This window comes from Cetorhinus maximus, chromosome 4 (genome assembly GCF_964194155.1).
Source record: "Cetorhinus maximus chromosome 4, sCetMax3.hap1.1, whole genome shotgun sequence".
In the NCBI taxonomy this organism is placed as follows: Eukaryota; Metazoa; Chordata; class Chondrichthyes; order Lamniformes; family Cetorhinidae; genus Cetorhinus; species Cetorhinus maximus.
In genome coordinates, this window is record NC_135882.1 from 132,673,108 (window position 1) to 132,691,651 (window position 18,544).

The 18,544-nt window shown below is 40.6% G+C and overlaps 1 protein-coding gene across 9 annotated transcripts in view; it reads right to left on the reverse strand.

The window, feature by feature from the left end:
• Positions 1-18,544, reverse strand: part of LOC144679900 (uncharacterized) — a 386,990-nt gene that overhangs the window by 189,299 nt on the left and 179,147 nt on the right. The window contains exon 1 of one of the 9 annotated variants that reach the window (XM_078540845.1): positions 15,141-15,238. The exons of the other annotated variants lie outside the window; for them this stretch is intronic. Within the exon in view, the coding sequence (XP_078396971.1) occupies positions 15,141-15,231 (91 nt within the window). The 5' untranslated portion in view covers positions 15,232-15,238. Of the gene's footprint in view, positions 1-15,140; positions 15,239-18,544 lie in introns of those variants that run through there. 9 annotated transcript variants of the gene reach the window in all.

Genomic DNA, 18,544 nt, shown 5'->3' on the forward strand with positions numbered 1-18,544 from the left:
CAAAACCCTAGGTTTCTGTTCAGCTTCCAATTTCTCCTTCCAATCCTTAATAAGTAGCTGATCATTTGAATCACTGCACACCTACCCCTGCACAGTACATTCAAACCCACTTTACCACTCCATGCCATCAAAAGCCTCCTAAAAATCTCTCACTGACCTCCTCCCTTCCACCAAATTCCCTTGTATCCTGGCTGCCATTTACCCTAACTCTTGGCCTCATGAAAATTTCAGAAACCTGCAGGCTCGAGAGGCTGAATGGCCTACTTCTGCTCCTATTTCACATGTTTAACATGAGAAGTGCAACATAAATGTAACTAACAGTTTAAGGGCATAGATATATTTGTTTAGTACCACAGTAATGTCATATGTTTCAGAAACATGGGGCAAGATTTTAACTCACCATCTGCAAGAGTCAAAATTGGGCCCATGGCTTTCAAAATAAACTTGTCAGATTTGTTAAGGCTTTGAGTATACCTGTCCCTCCTGGCCCACCAGCCTGCCCAAGTCTAGATGCTTGACTTTGATGGTGTTGCCAATTATGATAGACGCCCATGCCTGAGACTGGTGGCATTATATAAATATAAAAAACAGCTAAGAGTGATTTCTTGGGTGAGACAATAAAGGGCTGAGACCACTCAAATAACTATACAAGTAACTCAAGTAACAGAATATCTTCACAGGTGAGGAGGAAATTGCAGGGGTGAAGCACAAGATATTCAAATGTCCACTGTGTAGGTCAGAACCCATTACTGAAGAGATACACTTCTGAGGCAGTTCTACTTACAATTAGGACAGTCTATACAGTGTTCAAGTGAACCATATTAAATAAATAGCATTCAAAAACATTGATTTATAAACTACACTATCTAGAACTGAATGAACACAAGTTTTTATAAGGTGCCTTATAAGAGGTTTGTTAGAAAAATTGAAGTGCATTGTAAAAAAGGGGATGCAGCATCAGGTCTGGAAAGGTGGTTGGAGTAAAACTAGCACAAAGAAAGATGGTTGTCATTTTTGGAGGCCAATCATCTCAGCCTGAGAACATTACTGCAGGAGTTCCTCAGGGGTAGTGTCCTAGGCCCTTCAGCTTCTTCACCAATGAACTTCCCTCCATCTTAAGGTCAGAAGTGGGAATGTTCACTGATGATTGCACAGTGTTCAGTACCAATTGCAACTCCTCAGATACTAAAACAGTCCATTGTCCATATGCAGCAAGACATCGAGAACATTCAGGCTTGGGCTGATAAGTGGCAAGTAACATTTGTGCCACACCAGTGCCAGGCAATGACCATCTCCAACAAGAAAGAATCTACCTTCTCCCCTTGATGTTCAATGGCATTACCATCACTGAATTCGCACTCTATCAACACCCTGGGGGTTACCATTGACCAGAAACTGACTGGGCCAGCCACATAAATACAGTGGCTACAAGAGCTGATCAGAGGCTGGGAATTCTGCAGTGAGTAACTTGCCGTCTGACTCTCTGAAGCCTGTTCACCATTTAGAAGGCACAAGTCAAAAGTGTAGTGGAATCCTCACCACCTACTTGGATGGGCACAGCTTCAACAACACTCAAGAGGCTTGACACCATCCAGGATAACGCAGCCTTCTTCATTGGCACCCCATCCACCACCTTCAACATTCACTCCTTCCACCACCGCAGCACAGTGGTAGTGATGTGTACTATCTAAGAGATGCACTGCAGCGACTCTTCAAAGAAGTTTGACTGCACCTTCCAAACCTTCTCTGTAACCTAGAAGGTCAAGGCCAGCAGACACAGGGGAGCACCTCACCTGGAAGATCTACTCCAAGCCACACACCATCCTGACTTAGAACTATGTCGCCATTTCTTCACTGATGCTGGGTGAAGAACCTGGAACTCCCCCTATTGGCATTGTGAAAGAATCTACACCACGTGACGGCAATCGTGCACCCTAGTTCAGTGCTGGGTCCATTTGTGTTACCACTTCTGGTCTGGCCTAGATATGACTTTAGACCCACAGCTATGTGGTTAACTCTTAAAAAAATGCCCTCTGAACAAGGGCAGTTAGGGATGGGCAATAAATGCTGGCCTAGCCAGCGATGCCCACATTCCATGAACGAGTTAAAAAAAAATAAAGCCCAACACAAACTGGAGGAACAACACCTCATCTTTCAATTAGGCACTTTACAGCCTTCCAGACTTAATATTGAGTTCAACAACTTCAGATCATGAACTCTCTCCTCGATCTTCACTCCGTTTTTAATCCCCCTTTTTAAATTTATTTTTATTTTTTATCCACTTTTTTTCATTTTATTCATTTATTCATTGTTTTATTCCCTTTTTTATCCTCCTTTTAACCCTTTTTCCATCATTTTCCCCCAACCACTGCCCCCTCCCCCCACCCCACCCCAAAAGGGCCAACTGTTACTTATTCCATGTTGTTCATTCACAGAGTGCTTACCCTTGTTCTGCTGTTAACACATTCTGCTTTCTTGCCTTTATGCCACTATCAGCACCTCCTTCAGCCCTTACCACTACCATTAACACTCCCTTTGTCTTTTTGTCCATGACATCTTTGTTAATCTCTCCTTAGCCCCCACATATCACTGGCCTTCTATCCAGCTTCACCTTCTCCACCCCCCTTAAACAGTATAAATTTAATCACATTTCTACTTCTCTTTAGCTCTGAAGAAGGGTCATACAAACTCGAAACGTTAAGTCTGTTTCTCTCTCCACAGAGGCTGTCAGACCTGCTAAGTTTTTCCAGCATTTTCTGTTTTTATTTCAGATTTCCAGCATCCGCAGTATTATCTTTTTATTAAAGATTAAAGGAATGGGCAGACTGTTGATCAATGGATGATAACAGGAATGACAAACGTAAGTTACAAGGAGAGAAAGGCAAAGAGAGAAATAATAGAATTTCTTAAAAATATGAGGAATTTTGAGAAGGGGAAATAGGGAAAGATTATTTTCTCTGTTCCGAGAATCAGTGATGAGGAATCATTAATTTAACATTACCACAAACGTAACCTATAAAAATGATCAGATGAGCTGATCATTCATTCATTTGTTCTATCTGGGACAGTGCTTTATGCAATATAGTTGTGCCATTTCCTAAACATCAACAGAGGATGCACTTCAAAAGTAATTCATTGTTTAAGTTCTCTGGGACATCCTGAGAATGCAAATTCATTATTTTATTTCCCCACCCCCCCACTACTCCCACACAGCATGCCCATCAGCATCTACAAATAGAAAAAATGGTATTTTGAATGCAGATATGCTATCACAGTTCCAATGAAGGGTCTCCACCTGATCCCTTAATATGTCATTTCTCTTTTTGTATACTGCTAGATGTGTTGTGTATTTAACATTCCCATGCTATTTATGGGTCTGTGCTGTGCTCAAACTGGCTGCTGTATTTGCCTATGTAGTAGTGATTGCACTTTAAAAGTAAATATTTGGCTGTGAAGCAGTGTAGTTTGACCTGAGCACATGAAAGGCGATGTATAAATGCAAGCTATTTCCTTCTTTGTGTATTTCCAACTTCTAGTGTTGTGAGTATCTAGTTCATAATTCATATGTTTTAGAACATGACTTTTAGTTATAGGAATTAATGCTTTAATTGTAGAACAATGGGAACATATAGTTAAGAAACTGGTAAACACAGCTCTGGTGTAAATGCAACTTAAAAAAGTTAATTACAGTTGAAAGCTAACTTATGTTTATCTCCTCAGAGCTAAAAGTGTAAACACCGAACAAGGGGACATTTCTGGACCTCTTGGGTAGAGCCATAGTGTCTATCGTTATCTCCATAGAAGCTAAATGCTAGCAATTCTGGGAAAGAGGGTCATAAAACTCCATTAGAGATCAAAATTATTCATATGGGTTATAGAATCAATGAATTGCACTGAAGGTAAAATAAATTTTACATTTCTGTTTTAAGATATCCCAAAGCATGCCACATTGTCAGAGATGGGTTGTGCGGGGTAGAAGGTTTTAATTTAAGTTATCTGGGTATTTGCTCAGAAAGCAGGTAGTTGCAGTTTTAGACTGCACCTCACTTAACTGAGAGAGCCAAAAGGAGATGATTGTTCATCAGGCCTGCACTTTAAACAGAGAAAATACTAATTTTATGGTTCACTGCACAGAATGTGGGTGGGGCTCAAGCTCTGTTCGGATTATTTGTTGAAAAAGTAACTAGAAGATTTGTCTAGTTTGCAGCTAACGGAAGGAATCTACAGTAATCCTCACAAGGGTTTGTCTAGTTTGCAGCTAGAGGAAGAAATCTATAGTGGTCCTCACAGATGCAGAAAACAGTTAGCAGAGTTAGATTAGAAAGCTGCAAGAAGGTAGTTGGGCATCTGCCAGCAACCAGAACAAGAAGCTGAGGCATCCATAGTCACAAGGTATTAAATAAAAGTTGGAGGGTTGCTTAGCTAAAAGGCTAATAGAAGGATCCCCATAAAATCTTACCTTGGAGAACAGCTGGAACACTGAGCAGAATTAAAGTGAATTCTGGAGGGCTGTGGCATACCTACAGAAGTGCAGGAACCTTCATGATTCTTGTAATGTATAAGGCAATTCTTACGGGGAGGGGGCGGCGGGGGGGAAGGAGTAGTGAAAACTAGAACTGAGTTCAAAGCTTAAGTAATTATAAATCATAGTGCTAAGTTAATAGTGCTTGCTTTAATGTACAATAAATTTTGTTTTTTGTTTAAAAATGTGAGATGTTATGGTATAGTTCTGTCAGTTAGTCACAGGGTGTTTGGATTTCTCTTTAAACACTAATGCTCCCTAACAGGATCATAACACTAACATTTTTCCCTCCTTTTAAAACCATCAACTTTGGTGCCACTTCTTGTGACTCCCTCTGCTGATGTCACAGCAATGTAAGAGATTAAATCTGTGAATCTCACAGGCACAGGACACAAATATTGCACTGGCCTTGCAACAAATCCAGTCAGGGTCTGCAGCAAGCTGCAAATTTAACAGACTAATGCTCCTTGGTCACAGACTTTGCTTTAGAACGAGTCTCCCTGCTCTCAATATCAATGTAAAAATCATCTTTATTCAGCATTAACTTGTCCTCCTCAATGCTTAAATACCTATGTTACCTCTGCTTTTCACTGCTCGCTACAAAGGATAAATTTAGGGGCTTGTAAACAAATTTGCAATTCAAATCATATCAGTGGATCAATGGCAGCATAAGGCGCAGACTGAGAAAGCAGGAGAAAGGTAATTCAGTTTTATCCCTCATACATAAAACAAATCAGATTCAAAAAGGGCATATTTGTAGACAACGCATAAACAAAATACTACACGTAAAAGAGAGATACCAGGAAGTCCAGGTCATGTACAACACAGCCCCTACAGCTTAACACTCTCCAAACTACAAGCCATTGTTTGCATTTTGCAAGAGATGAAAATGACCTAGTTTCAGTTTAAAGGGAAAAAAAACAAAAGGGTCTTGCAAGAGAGAAATCTTCATTACCATATACGTACACTTAATCATCCCATTTTATCCTTCCTGAGCTATCAACGGAGTATCCAAACCACATCAACAAGGGCCAGGAGCAACAAAGAAAATGACCTAGCAGAGCCAACTATATTGATTCATACATTGATCAACCACATTGATTGGAAATTCACACCAGAATGAATACGTGAGTAAAAGAGTAACTAAGGACAAGCCCTAGAACAAAGAAGGGAGAGAGAGCCAAAAGATTCTAGGTAAGAGAAGCACACAGAGCAGACCTCAGGGCACCTACGTCATGTCTTGCTAGTCCAGCTTTCAGTTGGCAGCTGTAGTTGGGGAAACAAAATCCCAGCCATCTATGCACAAAATGGCTGCCATATTTCACCACCTAACAGTGACTACACTCCATTGTATCTCATTTTATGCAAAGTATGGTGAGATTTTTTTATACCACCATAAGTTTTTGAAGATTTTTTCATCATATTATATCTTTTTAAACATGACCAGTAAATAATACTGCATATGTATATCTCTAAAAAGTCAAACTAATTCCAGTAATTTAAAAAACAGCAAGGTCGGAACTTTGAGGCAGTCTTAATATTGCAGGAAGCAATCAAAAAATTCTTCATTTATAGATTCATCAATGCCTAGAATTTATTGAAGCAAAAACAATCAATTGTATAATGATAAAATCACAAAATATTGAAGTACTAAGCAGATCTGGCAGCATCTGTAGAGAGAGAGACAGAATTTAATTTTTCAGGTCTATGACCTTTCATCAGATGAAGAAAAGCCATCCACCTGAAACATTAACTCTGTTTATCTCTCCACATGTTTCTCTACAAATGGTGCCATGCTGTCATTTTGGCATAAAATATCCCAAGCACATTATATCACTTAATTTGAGTTTCATAAACCCCCATACTCCGTTCCATGGCCCCTGCCCAAACCAACTGCTCAAAAAAAATTCTTGTATGCAGAACATAGGTTCTGGAAGTTGAATATTGAAGGAAAAAAAGAAAACACTTGCATTTATTTCTTGTGCCTTATTCGTTTTGAAAAGCATATCATAACATAGAAATAGGAGTATACCATCCACCGCACGAGTCTGTTCTGCCATTCAATTATATCATGGCTGATCTATGACCTAGCAATTCGCCTGCCTTAGCTCCATGTCCCTTAATACCCTTGGCTAGCAAAAATCTATTGATCTCAGATTTTAAATTATTAATTCAGCTAGTATCTACTTTTTGTTGCCAGGGAATTGTTCCCTAACCTCTCTCCTGAATGACCTTGCTCTGATTTGAAGATCCCTCGTCCTAGAATCCTCCACTAACAGAAATAAAGGTTTCTCTCTATCCCAAAAACCTCAACCAAATCACCTGTTTAACCTTCTATATTCAAGGAATACACACCTAGTTTATGTAATCTCTTCTCATCATTTAATGCTTGGAGCCTGGTAACATTCTGGTTAATCTGCACTGCACTCTTTCCAGGGTCAAGATGTCCATTCGAAGGTACGGTACCCAGAACTGCACAAGTATCCAGATTTGGTCTGACCAGAGCTTGGCATAGCTGTAACAAAACTTCCCTTTACATTCTAGACCCCCAGATACAACGATTAACATCTCATTACCCTTTTCAATTTTTTTTGTACCTGACCTACATTTTTATGATTCTTTTTGGACCTCCACTGTACCTAGCTCTTCACCATTTACAAAATACTCAGATCTATCCCTTTTTGTCCAAAATTGATGACTTCACTGAAATCCACCATCTGCCACAGTTTTGTCCACTCACTTAATCTGCCAATGTTTCTTTGTAATTTTATGCTCCAGTTTACACCACTAATCATTTTCTTCCCATTCAGATGCACACTTATTCCCCCTACTCTCTTGGGTAGAAATTCTTCTCGGGTGGTTCTGCAACCATTGTGCACAGCACTTGATATTCAGTTCCATTGCAGTCAATGGTCTTGGGCAAATCAGGAAACTGATCTGATGCTGCCCATTTTGCGCCACTGACTGGGATGAATTTCTACCCATCTTTTATCACCCAACTAATGTCCTAACCAGGAGTGCAGTGACTATTACTTAAGCAAATGTAGGAGCCATTTTACACCCAGTCGGATGGTACAAACTAAAATATGATGAGTGATCAGTTTATTTGTTTTGGGTGGTGGAGTTTGTAGGAGGAATGTTAGCCAGAGCACTGGGAGAACAATCTGCTCTTCTTTGAATGATTCCATGGAAACTTTAATGTTCACCAAAACAAAACAGTTAAATGCCTCAACCAAAGAACAGCAATCTGACAATGCACTAGAGTGTCAGACTAGGCTATGTATCAGGAGACACTGCAGGAATGGCAGAATACCTAACCTCCTTGTGAAATCTCTTGTAATGTTAAAATGACACTTAGTTAAATTACTGCAAGCAGAAAAATAAATCCTGAGCACTGAAATTTAGTAAATCAAGAATATTAATTTAAATATTATTCTGCTAAATGTAAACATAAATTGGAAGTTCACTGTGTTGACATTTAGCATGATACCGTAGTTGATATATTTTTGGGTATAATCCAATGCAGAACAGGCACAAGATGTTATTCATGACCAGCCCCTTGGACAAATCATCTTTAACTCCTATAATTTCCCTTGTTTACAGGAAAGGAAGGTTTTTTTAAATTAGAAGATAGGTTTGTCCTTATTACTTTGCTTAGAACAGGACATTGCAAACTTTGATACTAATATTTATCTAAACCATTATAATTACAAGCCCAACCATTACAGGATTATGGATGTCACCAAAACAGAAGCCAGCTATCCAATGGGGCTGTTTACTCACATTTTACTTTCCTGCCCTTTTCCATATTCTTTTATATTCTTTCCTTTCAAATAATTAACCAATTTTATTTTAGATATTATAGTCTCAAACTCAATTACTTGTGGGAAAGTATTTCATATTTTAATAATCCCAAGTGGATTTATTTTTTTCTCTAGCTTCCTCCTTTGTTCTTCCGTTGATAATCCTTGCCTTGTGTGTCCTTATTACTGAATCACCAACCAATGGGAACAATCTTTCACTGCTTACCCTCATAATCATTCATAACTTTGAAAGCCTGTGTTAGATCCCTTCTAATCTTCTTTGTTCCTGTTAAGGAAAACTCAATTTTCAATTTTTCTTCATAGGTACAGCCCAAGGTGTCAGCCATGGTTCAGAGATAACAACCTCACATCAATCAGAAACTCAGGGTTCAGGCCCTACTTCAGAGACTGAAATATATAATTCAGACTGGCAGTTCACTCCAGCATGAAGAGAGTGCTGCAATGTCACAAACGCTGTCTTTTGATGAGACATTAAACAAAGGCCCCTCTGTTCCCTTAGGTCCAAGTAAAAGACCCCACTGCATAATTTAAAGAACAGGGGAGTTCCCTCATTGCCCTGGCCAATATTACTTATCTCTGAAATTAGCTGCCACGATTCCCTACATTCATATAGTGGCTAAACTTTAAAGGTACTTAATTAGCTGTAAAGCAGTTTGCACTGCCCTGAGATCATAAAAGGTGTTAAAAATAATTAAGTTCTCTCTCACCCCTCTCATATTCGTGATATTCTTCTAGTTAATATTCACTATAACTCTTGTATCTTTCCTGAGATGTCCAGAACGTCTCATAATATTCTAAGGATGTAGTTATACCAACATACAAATTTAACACCACCTCTGTGCTTTTATATTCAACGCCCCAGTATAACACCCAAAGTTCCTTTTGCTTTTGTAGCCCTTTCGACCTGTGCTTCCTACCTTTGAAAGTTATCACTTAATCTCACTCTATTTTGCCTAAAATAGTCACCACCGCCAATTTAATAGACTTTTGAATGTAACATGCTTCAGTATTATATTTGGAAAGCACACGCAATCAACAGCCTGAACACTTGCACAATAAATACTGCTCTAATCCATTTAAATTTCACAAATCATATCCCAATTAGTAACAGAATCCATAATGCTGATAATATTCTGCAGCAGGAACAAGAAAAGCCTTTCAACCTCTTGAACCTGTTCTGCCATTCAGTTAGATCATTGTGGGTCCATATCTCAAATCCATTTCCCTAGATACACTGATCTACCAAAGAAATCTATCAATTTGTCTTAAAGGTTTGAGGCGAAGCAGCATTCCTAGCCATTTGGGTGCAGTGTTCCAGGTTTCAACGAGCATTTGTATGAAATTATGCTTCCCGGTATGACTCCTAAATGTTCTATATCTGATTTTCAATTGTGCCCTCTTGTTCTGGATTTCCCCACCAGAAGATATGGTTTCATTGTATCTACTCTATAAAATATTTTTATCATATTACCATACTCAGGAAGATTGGAGAGGTGTGGTAAATAGAGAGAGCAACAGATTAGTTAATGTGTATGCAACTTTAAATTACAAGCTACATTCTTGAAAAATTACTAATACTGGAATAATGGAGACTGCAGCTTACATATATTCTTCCAGTTCTACAGATTATTTGTAATGGCATCAATATTTCTAGCATTCTCTAATGAAGTCACCGATTCTTACTGGAAGATAGTTCCAAACCCCAGGCAACCACAGACCTCTGGTAACATGTTCAAACGGCCATTTTTCATACACAGGCCTAGACTGCTTTTGGAGTCATCATAACCAAGTCTGATCTCATTTAAGTTATTTCTTTGCTCTCCCTAAACTAGAGGCTGTCATGATCGTTAAACATAATTGGAGCAATTCAAAAGAAAAACATGTTCACTCTTCTACTCCACTCAGTGCTTAGTCTCATCTCAGGTGTATTGTCTGGAAAATGGCCATCTATTTCCAGAATGGGCAATCTACATCAGGCCACTTGATATACTTGCATTGGAGGTGGTACTGTGAAGGTTAACTAAATTGGTCGCTGGGATGAGTAGGTTGTCCTATAATGAGAGGCTGAGCAAATTGGATCTATTTTCTCTGGAGTTTAGAAGAATGAGAGGGAAACTCATTCAAACGTATAAGATTCTGAAGGGGCTTGATAGGATAGATGCTGAGAGATTGTTTCCGCTGGTCAAGGCGATCTAAAATGTGGCAACACAGTCCCACAATGAGGGGCCAATCATTTAGGACTGAGATGAGGAGAAATTACTTCACTCAAAGGGTTACGAATCTTTGGAATTCTCTGCTCCAGAAGGTTGTGGATACTCTATCATTGAATATAGTTGAGGTTGGGATAGTCAGATTTTTGGTCTCTCAAGGAATCAAGGGATATGGGGAGCGGGCAGGGAAATGGAGTTGAAGCCCATGATCAGCCATGACCATATTGAATGGCAGAACAAGCTTGATGGGCCATATGGTCTACTCCTGCTCCTATTTCTTGTGTTTTTGTTCTTGTGTTCACTGTCATGCACCTTCTAGTAGCTGAAAAACAGTGTCAAGGATGCGGAGAGACGAGTTTCCCTTTAACACACACACAGACGCAGATTTTCATCTTCGAGGCAGGAAGCGTGAGTCAGGCCATTTCCCAATGTTGCGATTCCGCCTCCTGCCTGGCATTGATCGCCCACGCTATTTTCATGGCGGGAATGGGCTGGAGTTGGGGCTGCTACGTCTGGAAGCAGGCCCAAGACAGCCGAGGCAGTCAGGTTAGAAGGTCTGCCTCCGTTCACTGGGACATCGGCCCAGCTTTATACATGGATGTTAGGCACCCTAGCTCCATGGCTTAACCTCCTTATCCCCCATCCACTTCCATGCCCCCTCATAGACTCTCATCGCATAACTCATGAGCCCTAAAAAGTCAGGAAGTACTTGCTTATTTTTACAGTTTTATGTGCATCTCAAACAGCCATTCAAAAGCCTCTTTAAAAAATCCTCTCAGGAGCTCATAAAACTGTCAATAAAATCAAAACTCACAGCTCCATGACAGTTGTATCAACAACCTTTCTGGGCTGAATCTATGAGTGGGGTTTGGAGCTCAGCCAAGCAATAACAATTAACCATGTCGCCTACCAAAACAGTCCCAACTCCATGAAAATAGTGGGGTTTCTAAAATGCCCAACCCCGCAATGGTGCAGGCAAGAGCAGGATTGCTGCATGCGCACTCTCTACCCGCCCCTTATCTCACACCATTAAAATGCCACGATGCATGTGGGGGTGGGAATCCCAGAATCAGGTCCTGCCCGCTATTTTTAAATCCCACCTGCCTCCATTCCAACATGGACGGAAACATCAAAATGAGGTCCATATATACATAACCGATAGAAGACCAGTGATAGGGAAGCAAAATAAAGAGCAAATAGCCTCTTTCACAGGGGGACAAGCTCGGAACAATTATGTACATATGGGTTATCGCACTCCGAGGGGGAACATAAAGGGCAGTATTTTCAGCCAGTGTCAGCACAAAAACCTACGAAGTGATGGAAAGTGTCATCAATGGTGCAATCAAGCAGCACTTACTCAGCAATAACCTGCTCACTGAAACTCAGTTTGGGTCCTGCCAAAGCCACCCAGCTCCTGACCTCATTACAGCCTTGGTTCAAACAAGGACAAAAGGGCTGAATTTTAGAGGTGAGAGTGACTGTCCTTGACATCAAGGTAGCATTTGACCGAGTGTAGCATCAAGGAGCTCTTGCAAAACTGAAGTCACTGGGAATCAGAGGGAAAATTTTCCACTGGTTGGTGTCATACCTAGCACAAAGGAAGATGGTTGTGGTTGTTGGAGGTCAATCATCTCAGTCCCAGGATATCGCTGCAGGAGTTCCTCAGGCTAGTGTCCTAAGCCCAACCATCTTCAGCTGTTTCATCAATGACCTTCCCTCCATCATTAGGCTAGAAGTGGGAATGTTTACTGATGGTTGCACAATGATCAGCACCAGTCATGACTCCTCAGATACTGAAGCAGTCAGTGTCCATATGCAACAAGACCTGGACAATATTCAGGCTTGGGCTTATAAGTGGCAAGTAACATTTGCGCCATACACAATCTAGTCAATGACCATCTCCAATAGGAGAGAATCTAACCATCGCTCCTTAACATTCAATGACATTTCAATGGCTGAATCCCCCACTAACAACACCCTGGGGGTTACCATTGACCAGAAACTGAACTGGACCAGCTATATAAATACTGCGACTACAAAAGCAGGTCAGAGGCTGAGAATTCTGCAGAGAGTAACTCACTTCCTGACTCCCCAAAGACTGACCACCATCTACAAGGCACAAATCAGGAGTGTGATGGAATACTCTCACTTGCCTGGATGAGTGTAGCTCAAATTCAAGAAGCTTGACACCATCCTGGACAAAGCAGCCCACTTGAATGACATTCCACCCACTACAACAAACACTCACTCCCTCCACCTCCAACGCACAGTGGCAGCAGTTTATACCATCTACAAGATGCACTACAGCAACTCACTAGGGCCCCTTCAACAGCACCTTCCAAACCCATGACCTCGACCACCTAGAAGGACAAGGGTAGCAGGTGCATGGGAACCACCTCCAAGTTCCCCTCCAGGTTATGCACATCCTGATTAGGAACTATATCGCCATTCCTTCACTGTCACTGGTTCCAAATCCTGGAATTCCTTTCCTAACTGCACTGTGGGTGCACCTACAATGCATGGACTGCAGCGATTCAAGGCGGCAGCACACCACCACCTTCTCAAGGGCAATTAGGCATAGGCAATAAGTGCTGGCTTAGTCAGCTACATCCACATCCCATGAACAAATATTTTAAAAAGCCAGCCACAGTAAGAGCAAAGGCTTTTGAGTACAGCGTAAATGACAACACTGCTCCAACTTCAGAGCATCATAAATGAGACACTTATGTATCTCACACAACTCATTTGGTCAATAGATTGTCAATCAGTACGTTGTGGATAGTGTCCACAGCTAACCAGGTTGGGAATGCAAACTCATTTCACTTTTCAGGGCAGCATGGTATCCATCATGGTAACACCTTCACCTCTGGACCTGCGCTCTCTGAGGTGTTGATAAACTGAGATTCCAGGATACCTTCTCAGGTGTGTTAAACAATCCTATGAAATCATTTCAACAAGGGAGTTATTATTGAAACATAGAACAGAAAATGGCAATTTGGCTTGTGTCCATGCAGGGTCTCTGCAAGAGCAACTTAGCTTCCCACTCCCCCAACCTTTTCCCAAAGACCTGTAAATTTTCTCTTTTCGTTAGCTATCTGATCCTTTTTTGAAAACCCTCACCATACTCTCAGGTAGTGCAATCCAGATCCTAACCATTCGCTGCGTAAAATACTATTTCCTCATGTCGCCTTTGGTTCTTTTGACAATTATTTTGCCATTAAATCAGTATCTTCTGGTTCTCAACTCTTCCATCAAAAGGAACAGTTTCTCTTTATCTACTCTATCACCTTCATAATTTTGAAATCTTCTATCAACTCTCCTCCTTAGAGAAGGAAAAGGTTAAGAGAACAAATTCAGCTTCTCCAATCTATCCACATAACAGAAGTCGCTCATCCCTGGAACCATTCTTATAAATGCACCCTTTCTTAAAGTCTCACATCCTTCCTAAAGTGCAATGCCCAGAACTGAAACAATACTCCAGTTGAGGCCAAACCAGAGATTTCTAAAAGTTCATAGCTTCCTTGCTTTTGTACTCTATGCCTCTATTTATAAAGCACAAGATCTCGTATGCCTTTTTATCCCTTTCTCACCCGCCACCTTCAACAATTTTTCCACATACAAACTCAGGTCGCTCTATTCCTGCACCCACTTTAGAATTGTACTCTATTTTATATTGCTTCTCATCCTTCCTACCAAAATGCATCTACACTTCTCTGCATTAAATTTCATCTGGCATGTGCCTGCCCATTCCACCAGTCTGTCTATGCCCTTTTGATGTCTATCAATAGCTGCCCTTTAACCTTCTCCTTTCACAAGGCCCCAAACATTCCTCCCAGGTGAAACAGAAATTTACACACATTTCTTTCAAGTTTGACCAAGTCAGGAAGTGAGTTACTCTCTTCAGAATTCTCAGCCTCTGACCTGCTCTTGTAGCCACAGTATTTCTATGGCTGGCCAATTCAGTTTCTGGTCAGGATGTTTTTAGTGGGGGATTCAGCGATGGAAATGCCATTTAATGTCAAGGGGTGATGGTTAGATTCTCTCTTGTTGGAGATGGTCATTGCCTGGCAAGTGTATGGTTCAAATGTTACTTGCCACTTATCAGCCCAGGCCTGAATACTGTCCAGGTCTTGTTGCATATGGACACCGACTGCTTCAGTATCTGAGGAGTCGTGAATGGTGCTGAACATATGCAATCATCAGTAAACATCCCCACTTCTGACCTTATGATGAAGGGAAGGTCATTGATGAAACAGCTGAAGGTGGTTGGGATTAGGAAAGTAGCCTGAGGAACTCCTGCAGCGATATCCTAGGACTGAGATCATAGACCTCCAACAGCCACAACCATCTTCCTTTGTGCTAGGTATGACTCCAACCAGTGGAGCGTTTTCCCCGATTCCTCCTGATTCCCATTGATTTCAGTTTTGCAAGAGCTTCTTGCTGCCAAACTTGGTCAAATGCTGCATTCACTGCTTACAATCTGGCCTGTTCTACACTGGGGAGACAAAACACACATTTAAGTTGACCGCTTTGCTGACCACCTCCACTCAATCCACAAGAGTGACCCCCCAAGCTTCCAGTTACCTGTCATTTTACTTTTCCATCTTGTTCCCACACTGCTCTTGGCCTCCTTCAGAGTTTCAATGAAGCTCAATGCAAGCTCCAGGAACTGCATCTCATCTTTCAAGGACTAAGGATAACTGCAGAGAAAACTCAGAATGGAAACTTTTTTCAGACAGCAAGCTGCATGTATTTAACAGTACTCTTGACCTACTTTCATAAAAGAGCAGGCTGTAACTCTGCCAGAGAGCAGCAATAAGTCAATGTCATCTTTACAAACTCAAACTGACTCTCGTGTTTTTCACAGTTCCAAACCACACAGAGGGAACAACTAAAAGGGGACAAAACTTCCAGTGCTTTTACAGAGTGAATACACAGTAATATTGCAGAGACTTGTTGGAGGAGAGAATTCAGCCCTAGATCTGTCATTCACAGCTTTAGGCTCTGCACTGAGTTCATGATATTCCCTTATATTTTGCCTTAACACAAATTAGACAATCAGTTCGAACTTCCAATTCCATACAGAACAATAAGTTTGGTGACTATAAAGCCATGGAGGTTTTCAGCATAAGACCACCATTTGGCCTGTTAGAGTCAGCCACTATTTAGCCCATTTTGTTTATATTTAATCTTTGCTAGCGCAATCTAAAATCAATTGCACTGCCCTACTCTTTCCCTTCAGCCTTGTGTTTTTCGCTGTTTCAAATATTTATCTAATTTCTCCTTTAAAAATGCAGCAATGTTTACCTCAACCACTCTGTGATAAAGTATTCCATGCTCCAACAACTCACTGCATAAAAAAATTGTCCAACTCTTCCTACTCTTAGTGACAAATTTCAAATTGATGGCTCTTCATTACTGACATTTCATGGAAGTTGAGATATCTAGAATCTTAATGTACTAGTACTGAAAAGCAGGAAATTCAGAACTAACCCCATTGAAATATTCATGGTCACACAGACTGTGCACTAGCTTTGCAATCCTCAAACTTCAATGGGTCTAAAATTAAATTTTCAAAAATCCACTGTTCCTTCACTAAACTATCTCCTCCAATTGACATGACAATTTAGCACTGTCCAAATGAAAACCAGTCAAGAAAATTTTGAAATTAAGAAAGGGGGTAATTTTAAAATAATACTTTCTTAATAGCTTCCAGTTTTACTTTTTTTTTGATTCAGCAGCTCCACTGCCACTCAGCTCTTACGTAAGCAACTTACTCCCAAGCTAATCCTAGCATTATTCTATGACATGTCATCAGGAAATTATAAGTGCTGCCAAGGGCAACAACTTACAATTTTTGTCTCTAATAAAAAAAGCCGACTTACACAGATGGCGAGATCTACCCCGCATCTCCCTGAAAGAAATAACAATCTGATGAGGAAACATCCAATATATAGAGAAATCCCTGCCATACTATCCCACTTATGGAAATGAGTACTGAAAACCCAACAATCTTATCTTCATGTAAAGCAGAATACTGTGAATGCTGGAAGTCTGAAATAAAAACAGAAAATGCTGGACAAAAACTCAGTAGGTTAGGCAGCATTTGCGAAGAGAGAAACAGAGTTAATGTTTCAAGTTTGTGACCTTTCATCAGAGCTAGGGAAAAGTTAAAAATGTATTAGGTTTTGAAAAAGGGGTGGGTGGGACAAAGACAAAAATAAGGTCAATGTATGGCATAAAAGACAGGAGAGAATGAGTGATAGAAGTTAGTCCCACAAGTCTCAGAGGGTCAAAAGAAACTAAGCTCATCTTAGTCTAGAGCAGTTGAACAGGAGCTCATAAGACTTAGGAAAAGCAAAGTGCTTTGTACTTTTATAAACATTGAATATTGCAGAAATTAATTTCCTCAAATTCTCTTAACAGAAGAAAATGTGTGTATTTACCTGAGCTCTCACTGAACTGTAACAAATTAACTAGCAATGAATACACACCACTTCTTCACAAAGACCCTTATAACTTGTGCCAGCAAGTTTGGGACCAAGTCTCAGATAACTTCCTCCCCCCACAGTGGTTTTCATCGAATTACATGGAAGGGAGAGTGCAAGGGTATGGTTTGGAATCATACTGGAACATCTGCATCACGCTTTTGGTATAATAGAAGTCGGGCTAGTCAGCAGTCACCTTTTATACAGTTTTAAAGTTTGAAATAAATAAACTTTACTCATTACAATACAAGGTAAGTTGAGAGATGACAACAACAGCAGCTTGTATTTATATAGCATATCTTTAGTGAAACAAAAAGGCTCATGGCACTTCATAGGAGCATTATAAAACAAAATTTAACATTGAGCCATGTGTCACATATGGCAATGTTAGGTTAAATAGCTTGACAAAAGAAGTAAGTTTTAAGAAAGATTTGCATTTATATGGCCTTTCATGACAATAGGATGGCTCAAAGTAAGAGCGTCTTTAAGAAAGAAAGAGAGGTATGGGGAGAAATTCTAAGACGTAGGACCTAGGCAGCTGAAGAGGCAGAAATGATGGCAGAGTGATTACAATCAGGGATGCTCAACAGGCCAGAATTAGAGGAGTACAGATATCTGTTTGTGGGGCTGGTGGGGATTACAGACACATGGAGGGGCAAGGTCATGGAGGGATCTGAAAACAAGGATGACAATTTTAAAATCGAGATGTTGCTTAACCAAGAGCCAATGTAGGTCAGCAAGCATTGGGGTGAACGGAGCTTGGTGCAGGTAGGGACACAAGCGGTAAGAGATTTGGATGACCTCAAGATTTACTGATAATAGAATGTGGGAGGTCAGCGAGGAGTGCAGTGGAATAGTCAAGTCTAGAGGTAACAAAGGCACGGATCAGGGTTTCAACAGTAAATGTGGTGATGCAGGGGCAGAGTCACAGAGGTGGAAATAGGTGGTCTTAGTAGTGGCATGGATATGTGTCAGAAGTTCATCTCGGGGTCAAATATGACACTAAAATTGCGAACTGTTCAGTTCAAACTTAGGCAGTCACCAGGGAGTGACAGTAGCTAGAGAACTGATCTTGTAATGGGGACCCAAGTCAGCGGCTTTGGTCTTCCCAATATTTATTGGAAGAAATTTCTGCTTCTCCAGTACTGGATGCTGGACAAGCAATAGATAATTTAGCAACAGTGAAGGAGTCAAGAGAGGTGGTGGTGAGGTAGAGCTGGATGTCATCAGCATAAGTGAAAACTAACACTGTACTTTCAGATAATGTCCCCTAGGAACAGTATGTAGATGAGAAGTAGGAGGGGGTCAAGGATACATTCTTAGGGGACATCAGAGGTAAGTGTGGGATGGGAAGAGAAATAGATGATACTGTAGTTTTGATTAGCTTGATAAGAATAGAAACAGGTGAGTCCAGTCCCAACCAGTTGGACAACAATGGGGAGCTTTGGAAGAAGATGCAGAGGGGTTAAAAAGGACGGGAAAGGGATAGTTCACCTTTGT